Consider the following 24,592-nt stretch of genomic DNA (forward strand, 5'->3'; position numbering starts at 1 on the left):
ACTCGCATAACCAGGTTAAGTTTAATTGGTTTTCAGTAGCAGACAATTCAGAGAAAAACGTGCGATGGTTTTCAGATTGTCCAGAATTTGTCAGACTTGTTATTCTCCGGCGGAAAAAGCGAAGACATCACGTAGCAGCAAGAAGCACTTTTCTTTTTGCAATATCCGCAATAAGCTAATGTTGGCTGATATCTCGCTCCAGCTCAAATCGCACCTCCGTAACCATAAATTAAGTTTTTCTATTCTAAAAATCTGTATATGAAAAGCTTTATTATAGCGCAGCTTTCCTGGACAAATTACCGTGATGATGTTATAACCAAAAAAGCAATTTCTTGTCCTTGTGACAGCCGCCTGTGAGGTCACACAAAATAACAACTGTCTGGGTTTACAAATGGAAAAACTGCAAAGAATGTTAACTTTCCTTTTAACGCGAGCGTGTCCGACACTTTCATCAAGATTCAGAGAACACGACTGAAACGTTAAACCTTTTCCTTTAGTTATTCAAACAAATAAAAAGGGGGCGATACTGCAACATCCGCCTGCAGAATATTGTTGAATACGAACACCCACGAATAAAATTAATCTCAAACAAAGGAGACGATGAAAGACGCCGTTTGCAGTGTGACTACGCCTCGACGAGCAGCTGCTGCTGATGCTGACGTGTGAAAATCAGGTGCGAACTTCATGACGAGGATGCGAAGTGAACGGATCAGTTTACACTCAAGAAGCACGTGTATTTTTCACATCATTACAGCGACGGTGAGACGGCCGGCGTTCTCAGCTTGTCTGGCTGTTGGACCTGCGGTACGGCTGCCAGACGCAACCTGACAACCCCGTGAAGGTGTCGGGGAGGTTTTTCATTGATGTTATCTTTTCTGTTTTGCTTTTTTTCCTGATGTGAAGGTTAATTTTCACCCTGAAAGCACAGTGCTGTCGTGTGACTCAGCCGCCCCGGGCCGCCCACAGCCCCGCGTCTGTTACTGCAACTCGTCAGCCTTGAATTCAAGTTTAACCAATTAAGCTAACCAACCTCCTCCTTTCTCTCTCTCTCTCTCTCTCTCTCGTTGTCTCTTGCAAATAAAAAAAAATCCAATCAGAGTCCCAGCTGAGGCGTGACTACCACAGCCTGACTCTTTGACTTAAAGGCAGGAGATAAATTTGCCTTCATGAGTCCCCGTTTAAAATGATCAAGTGTGTTTTTCTCAAAACGGAGAGAGACTAGACTCTTCCGGAGAATAAACTGCTTCCTCTATTTCATGTAGAACCGGCATTACTAGAAAAAACAGCAACATTAAAGGCAGTGAAAGAGATTTCGGGAAGCCAGCGAGAAGCTGATCAAAGACTGGATTATGAGCGCCGACACAGACTGACACTTCTAAAGTTTGTTCCCCGCGAGTCTGCCAGGCCCGCGCTATCTCACCGTATCATCCACCGATGTGGCAGCACGGCGAACCTCCCATTTAATATCAAAACTTTTATTTTACATGGCTCCACAGATAACATCCAGCGGCATGTAGGCGAGGTCAGTCGTATTGTTGATTCACAAGCAGAGGCAGTCGAGTTTTTCAAACTAGTCCAGTGAAAAAAAAAAAATAAGAGTCCACAGCCGTGCTAGCAGCTTCATGCTAACAAGAGCAAGCTAAAGCAAACACACTTGATATTGAGCAGGTATGTTGTAATGTTTCAGCACGTTAGCATGCTAACATTAAAGTACAGCTGATGGCAAATTGTTAGCGAGTATTTGATCATAGATGAATGTATTGGACGGATATAAAACTGTAACCTGATAGTTGTTGGGATATTTCCATAGATTTGAATTATAAAGTACATGGTGTCCATTCAGTCTGATGAGAACGGCTTGTGTTAGCGCAGCAGACCAGAGATTATCTACGTTTATGCAACTTAAACAACCTGGAACACACCTGCATTACATCATCACATTGGAGGAAAATGGCCGCCGTGTGAATGAAGCACATATTTTCATCTATTTCCTTCTAATGCTTACATGGCTTTAAAATCTGTTACTCAGGTTAATACTTTTGAAATTAGATGATTTTCAAGCAAAACATATTGCCTCAAAACTTAGCGGCAAAATTATGCAGTTCAATTCAATCAAGATGTTTTCCTTGAGCTACCTGCTGGATTACACTATTGATCGGGGGTTGAGCATGCAGTACATTTGGAACATAACCCTCCCCGCATCATGTGAGATTTGTTCTTACCCTCGCCCACAACGCTCGGAGCGTACCGCTGAGAGGGAGCTGCGGCCCCTCTTTGTTAATGCTGAAAGGATTTACCTGTAATCTCGCTGTGTGCAGAAAAACACTGAGCCGGAGAGGATGCAGAGGCCGCAGCAGCTGCAGTGGAGAGAGGACGGGGGGAATTAGACCGGTGGCACGACAGAACGTATTATAGTGCTGTAAAAATAAAACATGTCAGACTGCTGTAGAGCTATATATCAAGTCACTTCAGGGCCCGGTGAGCTGCACACCCACCGGCAAACAAAAACCCTCGGGATAATGGTACATCCCCAACTGTGAGTTATGTCAAGCACTCTATAGCTGCTGCAGCGTCTCTATTACAGCTCACTTTAAAAGCTACAACATAGCGCGATATGAAGCGGTAATTTTAGGGTCTGAAATTTCTACCATGTGCTTTATTTTGTTTCATTGACACTTTTTCTTTCCATATTTATATTTATCAAATAACTTGGTAGGATTTTCTATGAAGCCGGTGTCTATAACACATTATTAATGTACTTTTAATGTGTTATAATGCACTTATAGCACCGTGTAACCATAGTTACGAGAACTCATTAATACTTATGATGTCTATAATAGATTATAAACAGTATTACAGTGGATTGTATGATAATATCTGTTAATAAATACATTTTACAGCATTTTATGTGCTGTATTCTTATTTTTTTCACTTTACTCAAAGCAAACAATGATCATTTATAGTGACTCATAACCAGCTTTTACTTCATCACATCTCAGGGATTTTTATTACGTGATTTACATCACCCAACGGCCACTTTCAATAACCTATAATCACATTGTTTCGCTTTATAATCGTGATTATAATGTGATATCGTGTGTGTCGACTATGAGAAAAGAAGTATTGATACTTGTTGAGCTTGTAAGTCGTAATGAAATGAATATAATGTTCCTTACTGTTATAAAGCAATCTGAATATTTGAGTTCCTTTAATTACAGATTCACTATAAGACATTATTAGTATGTGTGTGTATAGACAGCAGTGTTAGAATAAGATAATATGTTTGTTTATTGATCCCCCCTGAGAGAAAATCTTAAAAAAAGAGACAATACTATGAGATATTGTAGAGAATAAAATAACATTTGGAATAAAAACTATTAGAATAAAGATAAACATACTGTATACAGTATCTGTCCTTGTGACTTCTGATTGTGATTAATGAGTACGCTTGATTAAGCAGCACTACAGGTGCATTATAAGTATGTTCTGAATGAGTTATAATCCATTTATAGCTTCATGGAAAGTGTTTCCCCATTGGCCCAGTTCAAGTTAAATGTTTTGCAGTCAGTTTAATTCATTTAAAAAGGAATTTAATTGAATCTCTGAAGAATTTAAGCTCGGCGGACGGTTCGTTTGCTTTCATACTTCGTCGCAACACAACAGAGAAAATATATTTTGTCATGCGAGCGCTGATATAGACTATATGACAAACAATAAGAACTTCATTTTCATCAGGAAACATAAATCTTTATATGCACCGCATAACACCCCGGGTCTTGTGTCAGCAGCTCGGATGAAAATCTCCTGAGTGCAAATCCAATCACTCCTTCAAGCCAGCGAATTGGTGCATAAACCAAGAAAAAAATCGAGGGAAGAATCCATCAGTCATTAAAGCTTTTTCACATTTCGTACAGTGCTCCTCTATAGCATATCTACATGGTGTGATTTCAGAGAAGAGAAGATGGTTTTTAAAGGACGGTTATGCTCCTGCACATCAAATAATTTGCAATTATAATTCATTATGAGCCACGTACGCGGGGAGTCATCGAGTGGGAGACAATGTGCGGCGATGAATATACGTAGATGGCTTCATTCAAATCACTTGAACATCATGTGAGAGACGCGTCTTGTTTACATTTGCACACAAGTGACAATGAAGATGATTTTCATCTGTGAAAGTAACAAAGTGTGGAGAGTGGAATTTTTCAGTGTGCGTATTTGTGTCTTGTTTGCTTCTTTTTGCGGATTAAAGTCTTATATTTTTTGATCTCTTGAAGATTACGGTACATTATTGCAAAGAACATGGTCTCCCGGCAACCTCTGCGATTAAACAAATAAATAGTCCGTGCTTTTACAGCCTCTCTCATTTCATTTATTTATTTATTTTTTATCTCAGATCCCTCGATATATTCCTGTCATCGCCACATCATCATGTTTCGTGTCATCCTTTCACCCCTTTTTTCCTGGCGGCCAATCGTTACATCTAAAATGCGATCCATGGACATGGCACGTAAGATAAGCTGTGGCCCGCTATTATCTTTTCCCTGCCATCAGTAAAGTGGATTTCCTGATACATCAGCAACCCCTTCGGTCATCGCAAAATCCGTTTTTCCAGATTTCCCAGTCCTGTCCCTCTGCGGGGGTCTTAATGGGGGAGATGGGAGTCAGAGGTCTCGCTCAAAGCTGCTTTCTGTCACTCTCTGTTTTGTATGTAAATCGATCCAGTCTTGGGTTCCAGTATTAGATTGGGGGTTGTTTTGTGTACAGTTCTCTGCCCGAGGCGGCCGGCAGTCTGGCGAAACACATTACCCCACATCCCTCCCCCTCCTCGCCCCTCCACAGATAACTGAAATGTAGACTGTGCCCATATAGATTGTCCCCCATATAGGTTAATGTTTTTGCGGTTGGATCGTGCATGGGTAGACAAACACACTCCAGAATGTGCGGGGCAGAAACATTCACACGCACGGACACAAAAGAGCAGCTCTTTGTGCTTTTGCATCATTATCTACTAGAAGAAAAAAGTAAAAAAATGAGCATCCATGAGGCGAAAAAACCCCCTGAAATGACCGTCCGCCATTCTTTGTAGAACCTGCTTAATCCAGAGAATCACAGCTCAATATGCTCCATTAATCCCTCTGGCTCTGTGCACCACTTCAATCTCACACCACATCTATCTTGTTTTTTTTTTTTTTATAAAAGGGCTGACCCAAATACCCCAGTGTTCAGACACTCTGCCGATGCTCCTGGGATTCAGAAGTCATCCATTCTTTAGCACTGCTCAGCCTCACAAGCCAGCATGCACTGAAACCTCGTCTGCAGCGCGACACGGAGTCAATTCTTCTCTCTCACAATATGAATTCATGTCAAATTGCAAAGCGTTTAAACAATATCAGCTTTTCAATATCAGGATTGATTTTTTTTTTTTTTACTCTTCAGGTCTTCAGGTCTTCAGCTGAAGTGCGCTGACACCACTTCACTGTGTCGAGAGGTCGTCGGTAGAAACAGACACACGAACCGGATGTTTTAGTTGGAACGATCAATCTAAAATAAGGCATGAACTCGAAAATAATGCGGTGACGAATGGTGACATTCTTAATAATGGAGCTATGATGCATTTGTTCTCCACTGAAGCTATTAATCTGAAGATGATATCCCAGGAAGACATATATATTAATCGTGGGGGAACAGATTGTCAGCATGATTGATACAAATCTTACATGTAGATTTCTGTAATAATAATAAACTTGTCATGGTTTTAAATGTAGAAACAAATGAACAGCGGATAGAGGGAAAGATATAATGGGAAAGGGACCTTAAATGTGAGATTAGTGAAGTCTACACACATTATTTTTTAGTGTTAAGTACCCGATGGTCATTACTAACAGCCATAAAGTTTATATTTTGGTAGATTGTGTTTGTACACTGTATATGGAAGTATATACGGACATTTTCAGACATCATTATATTCTGTGATGGCCAGAGCTGCAAAAAAACAAATGCAAGTGCAAAGATCACAAGAAAACACTGAATTAAGTCCAAAACTGTTTACTCAGTACCTTGAAATAATACACAGAAACAACAACCAGAAGACGGTCTGAACCAACAAACTAACAGTGGATGTGGCAGTAATCAAAGTCCAGAGAGGCTGAGGTCATACACCGGGAAACAAATACTGTATGGCAGGAATGTTAACCTACAAAGAGAAACTAAGACAATCCACCAAACAGTTGCTGAACAAGTCGTGAAAGGGCTGATTGAAGGTGATGAATGCAACTGGCAGGAAACGGAACGACGGCAGCAAGTCAAACAAACTGGAATTCGTGAAGGTACAAAATAAAAAACAGGTAGTGAAGTTAACGAGAGTCGATGTGAGTCGTCACAACAGAGGTTTTGTTGTGCAGAGGGGTTTTTGTAGCCGACATAAATGGATCGTATGTTCCTGAAGTCCGATCTAATAATGGTGAAAAGGATCAAGATAAAATCACAATCAAATCAACACAAGCTGAAGAATTTGTGCCAATATGTGGTAATAAATCCTCCATTTCTCCGGTGTCAATTAGTACTTCAAATGGTGATTTATCATACTTGAAAACCAGAAGAGTCCTCAGAGAGGGCAGACTTCAGCCAAAGCTAATCGTCCACTCTTCTATGATATGCAAATCTGGAAGCAAAACCACAGTTCCTGTCCAGATGTATTTTCAGTACTATTATGTGAACATATGCTTGTGAAAATCTGAAGCCTCATCATCTCATCTCAGCTGTGCATTTATAATGTTCCTCTAAATTATAAACATTTCACAAACTTCATGTATTTATGATTTATGAGAATCATACCAATGTACAAATATCAAATGCTTAGAGTGAAATAATATCATCGACATGGCAGCTTGTTATCAAAAGCAGTCGTCACAGGGAAGAAATGTTTACTCGAGTCAAATTTAAATTTGCATATTGAAGAAATATAAGTAATCCTACTGATAAACAAACCTTTATGGAGGTAATGAGTGAAATGTCAACAAAGTTTGTCAACAAAACTTTCAATATTCCGGTAATGAATGTGCACACAGGCCGAACGATTAATGTTTGGAAATATACATTCAGCAAACTGAACTCCCGGCAGAGTTGTCATTTATTTTGGTTAATTATCCTGCTGTCTAACTTTCACTCCTGGGAGTCCTGTAATCTGCATGAAAGCCGACTGGCTCTGGCAGATCACCTCGGATTTGTGAGAAAATCAATACTACAGTCCGACTGCGCTCGCTGCTGTGTGGGCCTTAACAGTTTGACTAATGGCCCTGGTTACCGAAGACTGTGATGGGCTCAAGTTGTCACTGTGTTGCAATTAACCAGTTTCCAAATCCCTGCAGTCAATTATCAACCTGCTGTTATGACATCCGATGCTTAATCAGTAAAAACAGCTAATTGCGATGCCAATCAAGTTCTGAGTCTGTAGCCTCCTGCAGCACAACTGTGGTGACTACAAATAGTTAATCCTGCTGCAGATGACGTCTTTCCATTAATTTGCATTTGGTTAAACCTTAACAAGACATGAAATAGAAATTTTAATGAAGTTTTATAGTGTCCAGTGCCATCTTGGCTGCCTGATGAAAATTTAGCTCCTGGAGACGATTTCTCTGAGCTGAAACATGTTCTTTGTAAACAATGTTCCTTCTTGATAATGAAAAGTATCTTCAGCTCTGTCTGGCTAATGCAGCCATCTGCCGGCAACTCCTGAAGGAGTTATGGAGCCTCTCAAGATCTCTTAAATAATTTATAGGTGGAGAGTATTCTCAAGACTTCACAAGGCTTAATTCTAAGTGTAGGATTGGATTTGTCAATTCCAGCGTGGCTTTAGGACTAAATATTCACTCTGCTTTGAACATTCAGTCCAGGACACACTGAAGTTCAGTGTTATAACTGTCTCCAATCTTGGATGACTGTAATCACCTCTGACTCTTTGCGTCTCTTTGGCTTGGAATTGATGGAGAATTTAAGAAGCTGTGATTGGGATTCTCACAGATGAATCCCTGTGTGCACTTCTTCCTGATGATAATGAGATCACTGCATTATAGACACAAGACAACGCAGTTAAAGTGTGAAACTGAGCTCATAAAATTTCACTAAAACCACCTGGGTTGTCTCATGACATGTGACCAATAACTAAGTCATTTGTGCATCAGTGCTGACTGTGATTTTCTCTTTATTTCTCAGGGTGGAGGTCACAGGATTGCAGCCCACCGCAGCAGTTTGAGGATTACACACAGACCTGGAAAAAGAGAGACAGTGCTAATGTTCACCATAATGGCACCTGTAGGTGTGGCTAAACTGCGGGCTCGGCTCTTTCTGCTGTTTCTTTGCCTGACACTACGTGCGGGCATGCTTCAGTTTGCTGCAGCCACGATACAAGGGTACATCGGGGACAGGGACATGATATGCCCATCTGTATGCAGGTGCGATGAGGACTTTATCTACTGTAATGATCGTGGCCTGAGCTCCATCCCTTCACTGCCTCCTACGGCGTCTGTCCTCTACCTTCAGAATAACCAGATAAACAACCCGGGTTTGCCCACCTCCTTAGAGCACCACCTCGCCGTCCGTGTGGTCTACCTCTATGACAATGAATTGGATGAATTCCCCCTGCACCTGCCACCTTCCGTTCGTGAACTGCATTTGCAAGACAACAACATACGCACTATTCCCCGTAGTGCACTGGCTCGGATGCCCTTGTTAGAGAAGCTCCACTTGGATGACAATTCTATTTCCACTGTCAGTATTGAGGACCAGGCCTTCGCTGACAATCCAAGGTTGCGCCTACTTTTCCTTTCACGCAATCACCTGTCTAGTATCCCCTCAGGACTGCCTGCCTCACTGGAAGAACTACGTTTGGATGACAACCGAATCTCCACAATCCCGACCCATGCCTTCCGAGGCCTTGCCTCACTTAGATGTCTTGTCCTGGATGGGAACCTTCTGGCAAACCAGCGCATTGCTGATGACACATTTTCCCGCCTTTCCAACTTGACCGAGTTGTCCCTTGTCCGCAACTCCCTCCAGACCCCACCTGTCAACCTGCCCAGTGCCCATCTGCAGCGACTGTCTCTACAGGACAATGCCCTGACTCATATGCCACGTGGTTCCTTGGATGGCATGCGCCGGCTGCAGAGGCTGGACCTGTCAGGGAACAACCTGACCACCCTGCCGAGGGGACTGTTCAAAGACCTGGACAGCCTCGGTCAGCTGCTGGTGCGAGGCAATCCTTGGCACTGCGGCTGCAATCTGCGCTGGCTGTACGACTGGCTGCAGGCCCGTGGTAACTCCATCACTGTGAGAGGTCTAACCTGCCATGGGCCTGACAGGGTGCGAGACATGCCTTTGACAGACCTCACAAGCGAGATGGAGGAATGTGAGGTTGTGAGGACAGCGGGGACCAGAGACAAAGCAGGTGGAGGTGGAGTTGATAGCTCTACCACTCAAACCCCTCCACAGGGATCTCTCTTCACCCTCCGCTCAAAGCGACCTGGCCTGGGGCTTCCTGACTCTGGTTTAGACTACACTCTGAGCAGCAGCGGTGTGGGGAAGAGCCTGGCCCTCAACGTGAAGCCCCTCTCTCACAACAGTGTCCGTGTCACCTGGAGCGTGGCCCAGCCAAGCTCCTCCTTCAGGCTGAGTTGGCTGCGACTGGGCACAGGGAACGCCATGGGGTCAATCACAGAGACTCTGGTCCGGGGTGACCGCAGAGAATACTTGCTTACCTCCCTGCAACCACGCTCCAGCTACATCATCTGCATGATGCCCCTCCCTACCAGTTCAGAAAGCAAAGGACCAATTTCTGGAGATGCTGACTCTGATGAAGCTCTGGTGTGTGCAAAAGCTGAAACGACAGATATCAGCCCGTTAGAGGAGGAGGAGAAGGAAGACTCAAAGCAGATGACAGTGTTGCCCTTGGCAGGAATTATTGGTGGGGCTTCTGCCATAGTATCTTTGGCTCTCATTTTTGGCATCTTTTGTTGGTATGGACATAGGACTGGGCATTTGTGTCCCCGTGACCACTATACCCGCAGCAGCTCCCGAAAAAGCAAGACCTATGATGATTATATCGAGTCAGGCACCAAGAAGGACAATACTATCTTGGAGATCCGCGGACCGGGCTTCCAGATGACGCCTATGGCGGCTTGCCAGCCAATGCAGCCTAAACCACTACGAGAGGATTACATCATTCATACCATATTCCCCTCTAATGGCACTGGCCTGTACAAAGGTGCCGACCATGTTTCCAATGCAGGACATGGCACCAACCGTGGTTATAGAGAAGGAGGAATCCCAGATATAGACTACTGTTACACATGATGTACTGTACCAGATCCTGTTCACAGTGTTGTTGGTAAACTGTATAGATGCACAATTTCCCTTCGCATGGACACTTCTGGAGCACCCCTCTGTGCCTTCTTCTTCTGGTCTCCCATTCCAAATGACCTGCTGTTCACTGCACTGAGAGAACTGTATGTGATTAAGTGGAACTGAAACCGTGTGGGAACAGTTCACTGCAGAAAGCAGCAGCCAGTGCCCCAGGTGTAAATGCACAGCTGACTGTTTCTTTACCATCTTAGTAATGGCCTGTGTATGTTTTCTTTTCTGCTCTTTCCCTGTGACATGTAAGCAAAGAATGTATACACTGCAGAAAGGTCAGGCTTAGCGTAGGTGCAGGTAGAGTTCCTCTTTCACACACGGGAGCCACAGCAGTCAATTTAAAATGGATTAAGAAATAATAAGAAACTGACATTTTTTTTGTATTCCTGCTCACCGGTCATACACAGTATGTAGTCTTTTCAACTCATTGTTCCAAATGCCTCAACTATATTGATGTGCCCTACCAGCTATCCAAGGAAAGGGCTTTGTAAAGCTGTGAATTGTTCTATTTCAAACGACCCAATAACCACATGTCTTAAAGTAGGCTTGTTATTACCTTATTCAGTAGTCGGCAGGGTGAAGATCTTATCAGGGCAGGTCGGCCTTGGTTATACCTCTGGAGATCATTCACCTGAGAGCAGTATTGTAGTGCTGCATCAGACGAGATGCAGCACGAGTGTGTAGATAATTTACTCCGATACCGACTGGGCTGTGTTTGAAAAATGCTTTGCTATTTTTATCAGTGGTTTGTTTAGTGATCAAATCCTGCACAGCTCTCTTTATTTATTTATTTTGTTCCTTATGTGATGTTTTCTGTCTCTGCTAAAATTGCTTTTTGTCTTATTTTCACCCTCTTTTTTTGTCATTACTGATGAATCCCAGCTTTGATGAAGGATTTGTTTCATCTAAACAACGAAAATACGAGACGTGAAGAAAAATATCCCGATGGCTGTCTCCAGGTTCATGTTTTCTTAAATGCAGCAGAGTGAATCCTTGAGTGAGACTGTTTATAAAATGTCATCTGAAAAAATTAGACCCCACCCAAAGACTAGCATGTCAGTCGACTGAGACAGAAGAGATCATCCTCAATCCCTCACCTTCCATTTGTGTGCTAAATGTGTTACTTCAGTTGGTAACTTTTTGTGTTTCCTCCACTATCTTAATACGACGACGGCGTTCACAGAGAATCCAGACTGGACAAAAATACCAATGTGGAACCTCATGAGTGAGGCAGACTCTTGTTAGTGAACCTCAAAGTTGGGGGGCGAGAACTGTGAGTGAAAACCGAGGAGACTCAAACCGCAACACTGTTGACCTGCACTGTGGAGCAGCAGCCAAGCTGTGGGAGGGTGGATGGACTTGTGGGGGAGTTTGGGGGGTGATGTGACTACTCAGTGAGGTGAGTTCATTGATGTTTGTTTTAGAAATGGTAAAGGGCCTCAACTCATTCCACCTCTTTTATTACTGAGCAGCACTAAAAGTGTAAATGTATTAGCACTTAGCAGAGAGCAGGGATAAATGTAATGACAGGCGGGGAGACGGCGGGTAGAGAAACATCTCCAGGCACCGAGAAGGATACAGAATTGATGGCTCTGGCACAGTGGAGTTCACCCATGCATAAATCTGTTTGTCATACTCAGCTTCTCCCCTTGGGTTTAATATTGTCCATCAGTTGTTTACCACTGTGTTGCTTCCAAAGGGGAAACCAATCGTGCTTCCTTGACTGTTCTGCCCGCTAGAATTTTACACTGGCTGCAGACAATAAGTCAGTGGAATGTATATTTTATCTTGCACCCGAAATCACTGGCTTAGAAAAACAACATCTTACTGGCCTGGTTAATTCTGTTTTTGGGGAATGTTGATATAGTGTAATTACTGTTTTACAGTGGGTCGATTCAAGACACGTACTTCCTCATCATTTGTATAAATAAAACCATGGCCACAGCCACATGAATATTTTTTCCGGTGAAATTATAGAAAGTAATGGTGCCATAACTTTGCGTAAAAAAAAAAAAAAAAAATGTGAACCTGAGATATGTGTGGAATTTGCTTTATGAATTCATCTTCAGAGGGGATCAATAAAAAGTTTTATAATCTTGTTATTACTGCAACCTCTCATTTCACCTCATGCCGGAGGAGAGTATTTTTTTATAACTCATAGAAGTTTTGGTATGGGGTGGATAAAATCCATCCCAAGAAACCAGCGTTAAAGCGAAAGACGTATATATTGTTTTCATCTGATGAATGTCCTGAGTAGCACTGGAATAAACAGTGCAGACCACTTCCTGGGGCCAGACACTTGGATACGAGCTCAGATGGAGCTCAGGCTTCCAAATGAGCATCTTCATCAAGATACTTAAGATGAAGTAGTCTAATCTGCCTGTGCTGGGTTGAAAAGTCAGTCAAGTTGAGGTCTGTGCCTGAGCTACAGCTGGATACACTTCTGACACAGCCACTTGAAAGACTGAATGATGCCTGCTGATGGTGTGCAGATCGATGTGGAAATATTGATACTTACAAATCAAAACATTTCTGTTCTAGTATTGATTTTCACATTAAAAGATTGATATCTAAACTGAATCATTTGGGTTAATTTGTTTCTCTCATCAACAGGGACACAGTAGTAAGTAATTACACTATCACCAGGATCTAATCTGAATATGACCCACTTGATAGGGAGTTCTGCTGTGTCATAAACACATGCAAACTATGGCTCTATGGAGTACAGCACCACTGTCAGGATAGTTGACAATGTCGATGGCTGATGCAGACATGTGTGGAGCTTTTTTCAGTTCTCAGAACAACAACTCTGTTTGTGATGTGTGTGGTGGAACTATGAGGTTCTGTGGCAGCAACACAAACCTTGTTAAGCATCTTGAGATTTAATCACAACAAAGAATATGATGAGGTAATTCAGCAGCAGTCTGAAGAAGAGGGGAAGTAAAGTGCTGCTCGGGCTGAACAGACTTTATTCGCTGAGTCTTTTGGCAGTGGAAAGCTTTTTCCAGGTACAGAGAAGCGAGGGCGTGGCCTTGGTTCAAGTCCAAATCGCTATCCTAGCAAATAAAAGCATAAAAAGACCCACATAATAATAAAATAATGTACTGTCCAGTGTTGAAGCTCTGTATTCCCCCTCTGTCTAAAACGCTCCTGTCTCTTTAAGGACCGCCCTCCCGAAAAACACAGTCTGCTCTGATTGGTCAGCTCACACATGCCTGATCCTGCACTGCTAACGACAACAGAGCATCTGTTCGAAATCAACTAGCAACATATTATGCAAATGTGTGACATGACGACATAGTGTGATGTCACAAAGTCACAGACTTAAAGGTGGGGCTACTGATGAGGCGTTTTAGGAGCAGTGTTTTCTGTGGGAGAGAGGAGAATCTTAATGAGAACCTTGACTTTGACTTTTTTAAGGTGTTTTACATGCACAAGAGCTTTTTATAAAAAGAAAAGGCATAATAGATCTCTTGTGAAATGACATTTTATTAAGCTTTTGTAGTATCGGTACCGTTTTGGTATCAGTGTTACCAGCTTGTTTTTTATTTGGTATCACACATCGCTAATGCTCTAACCACATCCGGCTTCACTAAGTGGACTGATGTCATATTTTGTACTGATGCACACTTGAGTTCACATCTACATCACTGCAGCGAGGTGAGAGGATTTTTCTTTCAGGCGTTAAGTTACTCTTTCATTAAACCAAAATACAAATCCTTGCAGATTAACAGTGGATTAAGATATATGCCCACTAGCTTGTTGTGAACGTGGCACCCTCTCCCCCCCAAAAAAAAGTTAAATTTGTTGATTACATTATTACAAGCTGTGGACACAGAAGCAACGCCTCGCATTTAACTCCTTTGCTTGTAAACAGTGAAAATTGATTGAGTAGTGATTCAGAATCCAACTGGCAGCCTTTTGTGTTTCCACAGGGCTGTTGTGTTTGGCTGCGTTAGAGGAGAGCTTACTCCCAACGTCTGTGGTCTGAACAGTGGTATTATACTGGGTGTTGGACTGATTACACACTCAAGACAACCACCAACTGTTAACTTGAAGTACAAAATGAAGAAACTCCAAAAGGAAGACAGCCTCCGTTTGTTACCATGCAACCATCGTTTGGTTTCGTCTCGTTTTCCTTCTTTAACACAACTTGTCATCACACATTTGATGACCACAGAGCTGAAACTGAAACGCCATTCTTTTTCTGTCTATGCTCATTAGAGTGTGGTGTTGTAAAGTACTGCGAGCAGCTGAACTTCCCTCGCAGAAGTCGACTGGATTATCCTCACCTCAACATACCGGAGCTGCTGAGTCCAGCCAGCACCTCATTATCTCTTTACTTCTCCAGCGCCTCCTTTCAGCTCTTGGTCAGGTATGGTTGAAGAAAAAGGTTGCTAGGATGAAAAAGCACATGAATCAATTTGGTCAGTAATGAAGGTGCCAAAAGTGTAGAACAGGTGGATCTCAAAGGACGTTTTCTCTGGTTTCCCTGCGTCTATTTTCAGAAATGAGTGGCATTACATCCAACTATCAGGCCACATTTCAAAACACCCCTCCTTTAGCACTTTGCTTGAAGACTAGGGTAAGGGTGTCGGTATCGGGCTACATGTCCCCTCAAGTCCAGCAGCTTCACTCGGAACTGCTCTTCTAATATCAGTACTAGGCTAGGCTAGGAGCTAGGTTGCTAATGCTAGTGGCCAGATAATGAAGCAGTGATCTCTTTTGTTTAAAGACTTGATCGATACTGTGAATTTGTGAATGAAATGTCCTTTATTTTCCTTTTGTTTAGTCACTACAAAATGGATCCAGCACCCCATACTGAAGCTATATGAGTGAGCTGAGTGTATTGTTTGTTATTTATAATATCAGGATGGCCACATTTATGTAAGAAAAGTCAACACAGCTGAAGAGAGCGGCCGGTCACAGCTGATAACTTATAAGGGTCTTGAAGAGTTGTCCCATTTTTTACGGGGGAGATTTCAACCATCGACCTTTGTAACTCTGTTCTGAGGGACATGGGGGCACAAATTGAGTTGCAGGGGTGAAAAATTGGGAATGGGATTGAACCCTAGTGTGAAGATGTGGAGGATGTAAACTGGTAGATGGTCAAGAGCGATCATTCTTTGCCAATTGCACCCCTTGACTGAAGGAAAGTCCTCTATGGCTTCGTGATAATACGATAAGCCTCACTGCCAGCAGTACATATGTCTCTGATAGTGCTTGACAGTAAACTCCTCGTCTCAAGCACCTTTTGTGCAAACAGGGATGAAAGAGTATCCTATTGTCATGGTCAGTCGGATCACAACTTAAATAACTGTCGCCTGGAGGGTGGGCAGTAACCTATTCCTTGCCTCGCTTCGAGGACGATTTAATACCGCCGCCTGTAAATCTCATCGTGCAGCAAGTAAAGAATGAAATATGTGAAATACAATATTGGAAATGAGGCCAAAGGACGGATATTGCAGAGAAAGAGATCGGGAAGATGTTGGCAGTGCGAGTTGTTTCAGAGTCTCGCAGCAGATGGGCCTGCGTGGTTTTCTAACGCAGATGGTTTAATAATGTTTTTCCAAGATTTCAACAGTTAAGGGTTGATAAGCTGGCAGACTGATCATCTTGGATAAGCGTAATGTTATGCATGAATTTTTGGAAGGAACGCCTTGTCGGATCCCCGAAGATCCCGAGGAGCCTGCAACGGCCACATTCACAACACAATTGCTAAAAGTAGAGACAAACTGTATTGGTGGCACCCTGCAGGGAAAATCCCAAAGACGTTATTAAGTTTTCTTTTCTGAGCAGTCACAGTGGACTTATCCTAGACCCCAAAGAAGTAGCTGCAACTCATTAACGAATATCAGTTTAAGACCTTTTCCTTTCCTCTCGTTGTTTCATCTGTAGTCACAAAATCCAATCGAAGAGCTCAAAGCCCTGCGGTACAAACAGAGGAAAACAGTCCATGCTGGCAAAAATACCATCTGTAACTCTGTAGGTGATTGTGCACGGAGAGGTACATAAAAGATACAAAGCCGGAGAAAATTCCGTACACGCTGCATCAAGCTGGTTGTGTTGTGGTACAGGAGTAAAGGCCTGTCATGACGACGACGCAAGAAAAGCCCGAATCGTTTCTCTCTTGGACTCGCTGTCTCACTCTTGACACTGACCATGCACTGTGATGTACAAACAAGGGAAAGGACACAACTGGAGATTGGGAGTCAGACATAATCCTCCTCCCAGAGAGATGGAGCTGAGCTTGTTAGCTGGAGCTCACTGGTGTGACCGCGGCAAGAATACTGGAACCACAGAGCTGCTCCTGACCTTAACTGAGGTCTGATTATGAAATTTAATTTGTTATGTCATGACGTATTTCCGCTTTATTAACTGCACGTCCTTTTGCATCAATGCTCAATTTTTCTATAGTTATCTCAGTGCTTTTTCTGTGTAACTTAGTTCAAATACTTCACTTTGCATTGATCATAGTTTACTGTTTGTTTTTGTTTAAAGGGATATTCCGGTGTAAATTTAATCCATGGTCTAACACACCGTGAAACTGTGTTAGACTCCCTCTCGAGAGATCAAGTTAGCAGACCGCTAATTTACGGAGTTTTATCAACCTCAGAAACGACCGCACGACAACAATACACTGCAGTAAATGGATCCAAATATAAACCGCCACCAAAAAGCCACAAATAATGCTCCGAACGGGCGCGTAGGTGGTCGAGTGGTTAGAGCGCATACCATAAACGCAGCCGACCCCGGTTCGATTCCGGCTGGAGGTCCTTTGCTGCATGTCACATCCCCCTTTCTCTCCCATATTTCCTATCTGTCTACTGCTTAATAAAGGTGTCTATGCCAAAAAAATCTTTAAAAAAAAAAAAAAATAAATAAAAATAATGCTCAGAACAGCACCAAACTACAGCAACAGTACAAATAGGGTCTCAGCACATAGTCCGGGGCATCTAACCTCCGCTAGCTTAGCTGGATTTCTACTGAAAAGCTGACTACATTTACCACTCTTCTGCAGCAGCTTCCTGTTGACGGGAAGTCCCGAAGAGTCGATTACCGAGTGCAGTAGAGTTCCGCGGCTCATGGATGAAAATGTATGATTATGACTCCATGGAAAAGCAATCAAAGTTCATATGTGTCTTAGCTGCCAGTTTATAACAGTTATTATCGAGAGCGGACAGGGAAAAGAACGGAATTGAGCATTTCTAACCGCACTCGGTAATCGTCGCGTCGGGACTTCCCCGACCCGGAAGCTGATGGAGGAGAGTTGAAATCTGTTTTTAGCTTCCCAATAGAAATCCAGCTAAGCTAGCGGAGGTTAGATGCCCCGGACTATGTGCTGAGAACCCATTTGTACTGTTGCTGAAGTTTGGTGCTGTTCTGAGCATTATTTGTGGCTTTTTGGTGGCGGTTTATATTTGGATCCATTTACTGCAGTGTATTGTTGTCGTGCTGTCGTTTCTGAGGTTGATAAAACTCCGTAAATTAGCGTTCTGCTAACTTAATCTCTCGAGAAGGAGTCTAACACAGTTTCACGGTGTGTTAGACCATGGATTAAACTTACACCGGAATATCCCTTTAAAGTGTTCTGAACATGTTCGTTCCCTAAGACAGCCAGAAAGCTGTTCACATTTCGTGTTAGTACATAGCGTATTTAACATTATTGATTGTTTAGAAAGTCCCGTAGGATTAGCTGACTGACTACCTAAAAAGCTCTGCATATACACCTTACAGTAATATAACAGTAGAACCAGTCCACCTTCTGTCTCATTCGTGATTTAAATCCCTCGTCCAGCAACGTGGTCAGAGCTTTACCGCTCGCTTTCACATTACACTTTCATTTTTGGAAGCTCTGTCAAACACCGGGTGTAAAAACACAAGCGTGTGTCTAGCTAGCTAATGATTATCTGTCTTTCTGAAGGATTAAAAATGTTAAATACTCTTTAACAAAAACAGACAGTAAACTATTAACAATAAATACAATGTGACCTGTGAAAAGTAATTTAATCCTTGAAATTTCTTGCCTGTTTCAAGGACTCTTGAAGCTTTAACCTTCGTGCTGTCGTCTCCTCTTGATTTGCTAAAATAGCTTGCATTCTTTTTTTTTTCCTGACGAGTTAAAGTGGGAGAGAAATAATGGAGACGGTGTTTGTGTGTGTGGGTGGGAGCGCTTCTCTCAGACAGCGGTTTGAAGCATAACGTTACCAAAGGAAGAGTTTGTGCAGCACAAATCTACAGTAGGCTCCCTGACATCTGTATGAAGTGCGCTATTTATTCTGAAGTGGTAGTAATCACCGTGATGTGGCTCAAATTACTGAGGTGCTGCTCCAGACTGGAATAAAATTACGTTTTGTAAACCAATTTAGTCTTGCTGTTTTACAATTAGATCAGGAGGGGGGGGATATTACTGACACGGTGGATCTGGATGTGCTCGGATAGTAAATACATTCCACAGGAGTCATTTAATAAAAACTAATACCATTAAGAAAAAAAAGCTTATGTGCATGCTGGCAGTGTTTGTGCAGCTTGGACCCTCTTTGTGGACAGGTGGTGTGTGTGTGTGTGTGTGTGTGTTAGTGTGTGTTAGTGTGTGTTTCATGCTCAAACTTGGTCGGGATATGAAATAATTGAGAGCACATATAAACGATGGTGCTGGAATGTGTTTCTGGGCAGATTGTGCTCATCAGTGTTATCATCAAATCTTCCACGCTGCCAATCCAGCATGTGATTGTGATTTCAGTTTTCAGTCAGACAGGTTTTTAAAAAATGAATTTTGAGTAAAAATAAATACATGAAATAAGAAATAGCTTGCCTACTCGGCTGTTATCAGGAAAGAATCATTTTGTCTAATCGTATTTCATTCGGTGTAGTTGTAAATGGCTGCCTCTGAGTGATCACACCCGTCCTTTGTTGGACAGCCTGCTGAAGGGAGAAAAAAATGTTTCCTAGAAAAGGACGTCTCGTTGCTATGTGATTAAAATATGTGCTGTGGGACGGATGGAAAAGTTAATTTTGTTCCGTCAACAGGATGCGCTTGTTTTGTTCAAATCACCATTTTTATTATAAAAAACTGACTTGAAATTCAAAGTTCAGCGCTGATAAAACTCTTTAAAGCTGCGAGTCTGATCGCCAGCTTTCGTGGTTGGCAGGCAGAACGCATCACCCTCATTAAAATGAGACAATAAAACAAATTTCAATCTGGAGGATTACATCAGTACTTTTCGAGACGGACCACAACAACCAATCAACTCTATATTTATTTATATAGCCCAAAATCACGATCATATTGCCTCGGTGGGCTTTACAATTTGTACACTGAACCCTCGATTAGAGTGAGGAAAAAAAACAAAACCTTTTAACCGGGAGGAAATAAAAGATGGAAGAAACCTCAGGAAGAGCCACAGAGCCACATCATCACAATTTACAATTTGTATCGACAGAATATCTGAAACAAATTATATATATCTGCCAATGACAGAGGCATCCCAGAGCGACGACTGTAAATGTTATAGCCCTTGACCTCACATATAATATGCTAGCTAACCTCCAGTGGTCTCTGAGGAGGAGGAGATCCTTGAGGAGGTTACAGAGGTGATTTACAGCCTATTCCTGTTTAATTGAAGTGTGTTTTCGAATGAGTTAACAAGGAAACTAAGCTGGTGTACGGTTGTATTATTAATTTTAGAATGGAAATGACATTTTGTGATCTTATTTTATTAATGTATCACGCTAACATCTGGTATATACTGATAGCTGAAGCTACGGGGGTTATTGGACCTTCTCTTGCCGGTACAAAGTGGTATTCTGAGACTTGGGGCTAGCTGGTTAACATAAAATTCTGGTCGTATCTAACAAATTGCTCCGATAATACCTGCCAGCTTCTGGCCTGGTTTACCACTACAGAGTTTGTTCAGAACAAGTGAAAGTAAGTGTTTTGCAGAAGAAGAAGGATATATATATATTCAGATATAACAATGAAAGGAGTGGGTGTTTAAGATGTTGGCAATAGAATAACAACCTCATAAGATGAACACCCAACAGGATATCTAAAAGAGGGCAACACTCTTCATTTTCAAGGCCTTTATTTGAATCAGTAAATTAAGAACAACTCTTGAGCCACTGGCCCACTTTTTGAAAACCCGTCCTGTTCAGTGTGATCTAAATCTGCTCCGTCTCGTGGCTCTCAGGTCGGTTTGTCTTTCGGCAGTTTCATCTTTGAGAAATCTCAGTGGATGAGCTGATACCAGGCCACGAGTCAGAGAAATTGTTGTGACAAATTCACAGTGACTGCTCATCTTAACATCAAGAGTTATTCTCTCTCCACGACAGATCCGGTGCAGCGCTCGAGTTTAATCATTCGAGACTCGAGCGGCGCTCTGATATTGTTGACAAAGCCATTCTGATCAAACACCTCAAAGGTAGGTGGTACTGACACATCACTTTAACGGTTCATCTCCCTTCACACTGACTGAACGTATCCATTACACGGATCAGAACATCGTCATCGACTGTGCTAAACAGTTTGGCGTTGACTCCGCATTCGTGAAGGAGCGGAGGACATTTAACATCCAAGCAAGTGTACACGGTTTTATTATGACAGTCTTTAGTGTTTGTTGACTTGGCTCTGACATTGAAAGGTCAAGTGCGATCTAAGTGCAGTTGAATCAGATACCACAGACGGCTCTGTAGCTCTCAGACAGCTGCTGGACATTACAACGGCCCCGAGAGTTCACAGATCACAGCCATCAAAGATCTGCATTCAGTCTCCGTCCCCCAGAGGTTCTAACAGCAGTGGATCAATAGCATCCATCACTGTTCTTCCTTTTCAGCCATGAGAAACGGTGACGGATCTGCTAAAAATGGGCTCAAGCTGTTAGTCAGCAATGTTTCAGAGGCAGAAACGGCCAGCAGTGGGCTGATAGCGGATCTGATTTTATCATGCACACAGGTTTCCAGAGGGTGAGTCAGTGCTCGTCATGAGCCACGGCTAAATAAGACATCTCTGAAAAAATGTTGACCATCTGCCTGCATTTTGAACATTTTGAAGCCAATTTTAAGGGGAAATTGGCTTTTTAATTGTGTGTTTTTGTGATGCAGAAGTCATTCTTTGGAAGCAGCGACCGGCTTCTCTGCTGGTACACTTGCGAAATAAGAGGCTCTGAAGGTTAGCGACCAGCTGCTGGACACACAGAGACAAAACGTGATTCATCAGGCCGAATTAACACCAACAACACGGCAGCGAATAGAAACCTGGTGTTCTTTTTGGTGGGTTTAGCACCAGTGCATCTCCAGTGTGAAGCACTGAAACTCAAGCTTCATGGCTTCATGGATGGCAACACACAATCTGTATGAATTGCCACGAAGGTTTTTTATTGTCATTCATGGTCTCCAGAGGATGAATGACAATGAGCCATCTTTAATGCCCCGTATGTTAACTTAGACTTGGAGCTGTTCACGGATCACTCAGGTTGATGTTAATACCAGGTTAACTGGCTACAAGGCCCTGTCCACATGTACACAGGTGTTTCCATGTGTTTTGGCCTTTCGTGACCCTGTAAATTATGTTTTCAGTCAATGAAAATGGACCAAGGTGATGAAGACCCATTTTCAGCGACAAACAACAAATATATATGTTAGCTAAGCCACCAGCCAAAGAGTATACAATCTACTTCCTGTTCACATTGTCATGCACATGCCTGGTGCTCGGGAGGGGCCATGAAATGTGTGTTTTCAGGTGTGTTAGTATGGGCGGGAATCCGACTCAGAACCGGTTCCAACTGACCAATTCTATCGGAACTGTACGCCTCCAACGTTATCGATTCTCCTCAACGTTTTCCGGTTCTCCTGAAATTTTGCGTCGCGGTATATTTGCGTCACACTCTCTGCGACGAGTCAGACCTTCAACAGCATCATGGAGACGAGGGAGCGACCTAAAGCCTGGCTGCATTTCAAACAAGAGAAACAAGAGAACATGAGAATTCTGCCGTGTGTTATCAGTGCAATGCTGTAATATCGTGTAAGGTTGCAAATACCAGCAACATGCTTAAACATTTGTCTACCCAGCATGGAATTAAGTACCAAGACTGTCATGTGTTCGACTGTAGAACTAATTTATTTAGACTATATTTTCTTTCTACACTACATCTTGTGTGTACAAGGTGTTGTTTAGTATGTTTGAGTTGAATGTGTTCATGTTCACAGTCTTGTGCAGATATTATTTAGGGAAAAAATAAAAAGGTTGCTTTTGGTGCAGAAGACTGTGTAGAACTCCTTTTTTGCCACTACTCAAGAATCAAAATGAGAATTGATAAGGAAGTGGATTGATAGGCAGAATCGACAATGTCAGTGATATTGGTAAGATCCATCCCCACCCCTAATGGGCGGAGATTATTTCTGAAATGTTGCTGAAGCGCCGGTCTGGACGCAGGTTGTTTCTGGTTCAAAACCATGTTTCCGATGATGCCTGTGTAAATGTTGACGGGGCCTTTAGTTGTGTTATAATAACCTCAATTACCTGATCATTGGTGGCCCATCTAGCGAGCATCCGTGATATCGGCAAGGAACGAGAACCCATCCCAGCCACGGTCTGTTCACCCGGCTGCCATCTTGTAAAAGATGCAGAAGTATCCGTTGCGACACCGCCAGACTACAGAGCAGCTTCTCCCCTCAGGCTGTGAGACTCAACACTTCACCAGTATTTTTATGACTTGTGTTGCAAAGTGACAATTAATTTCCTCTTGAATCTTGACCAGGTGATTGTGGTCAGACATTCACTGATGATGCCCTGCTGCACCATCAAAGTGTCTCAGCGAACAGTTGTTATTGTGTTTTATTCCCCTTCTGTTCCGTTAACAATCAATCACAGTCGGAGGGGGTGTATCCCGCTCCGTGACACCGTCCACAAGGTTTCCAACATTTCCTGGTCCATCATTAGATCTTCAGGGGAGCTTTATCTCGTACTCACCCGAGGATCTCGCATTGGGGAGTGTCAATTTAATTTACTGTCTCATAAAGCGAGGCCCTGTGAGATTTTAATGGTGATTGCAGGCCATCCCGAGGACCAATAACAGCTGAGTGCTGAGATGGGGAGGGTACCTTCATCCTCTGCACAGCTTCACTCCCTTTCAGCCACTTGATCCTTGAGCTGCATTCTCTCTCTCTGTCTTCACGGTTGAAGCTCCACTTCATCTCATCCGGGCTGCTATTGTGATGTCCCCTTCTCTTCATTTCACAGAAAGGACAGGGGCCAAAACATTTATTTATTATTACATGCAGAGTTTGCATCTTCACTTCCTCTTCCCGGAGAATTAAACTTTGGTCCGGTGTGGTTGTTATATGCACTTCGGATTTGAATAAAGCCATGCTGGGGGGAGGTTTCTTCCTAATTGGCAGAAGATGTGTAGGGAAATGTTTTCCGTTTTAAACGGCAGGAAGAACCAATAATAAGGCTGCTCGGGGGGGTGAATCCCAGGTGGAATATAACACATTTGAGATGATTAATAGAAACTTTGGAGGATTCTCTGCCGGGGAAAACGCGTTTCTCGGAGCAATATACAGCACAGAGCGGGCATCTGTCAAAGAAATGATTCGTTTAGAAGATGCTGGTGTCTTTTCTTTGTCCGCGGATGTGTGTTTGTGTGCGCTCACAGCGAGCGAGTGGGAGAGAGCGTCTGAGTAAGCCATTCATTTTTATTGTTATAGTTATTTTATGCAAAGGTGCTCCCATTTGTTAGCACAAGGAAAAAAGCATGTGCCCAGAAACGCTTTATACGCACGTTATATTCTCAACCTGAGGACGCGCGTGTCACTCGGGCAGCCGCCGCTCTGATGTTCTATCTCGTACTTTCCTCGCCGAGCTCAGTGGCGAGGACGGTCTCAGTCTAAGTGCTCCAGACCTCTCAGTCTTTTATTGGGTTACGGGCTCCAAAATTAAATAGAGGCATGTGCAAAGGTTGGGAGGCCAGGGGGGGGAGTCAGACAGGGCCGAGGTAATGTCACTGTGGTTCTGATCCTTATTGGAAGCGACACAAACGCAACCTCCCTCCCTCACACACACACACACACACACACACACACACACACACACACGTGCATTTCCCTGTATTGATTAGTTGGATATAAAAAGGGTTGAGGTCAGCAGGCATACGTCTGAATTTCTTTCTCTCTGTCTCTCACACAT

The 24,592-nt window shown here is 42.9% G+C and overlaps 1 protein-coding gene across 1 annotated transcript in view; it reads left to right on the plus strand.

Annotated features, from left to right (window-relative positions):
• flrt1a (fibronectin leucine rich transmembrane protein 1a) overlaps window positions 1-12,990 on the plus strand; it is a 46,627-nt gene extending 33,637 nt beyond the window's left edge. The window contains exon 3 of the mRNA XM_030438873.1: window positions 8,215-12,990. Coding sequence (XP_030294733.1) covers window positions 8,293-10,350 — 2,058 coding nt within the window. The 5' untranslated portion in view covers window positions 8,215-8,292 and the 3' untranslated portion in view covers window positions 10,351-12,990. The remainder of the gene's footprint in view (window positions 1-8,214) is intronic.
• The last annotated feature ends 11,602 nt before the right edge of the window (window positions 12,991-24,592 follow it).

This window comes from Sparus aurata, chromosome 13, assembly GCF_900880675.1.
Source record: "Sparus aurata chromosome 13, fSpaAur1.1, whole genome shotgun sequence".
Classification (NCBI taxonomy): Eukaryota; Metazoa; Chordata; class Actinopteri; order Spariformes; family Sparidae; genus Sparus; species Sparus aurata.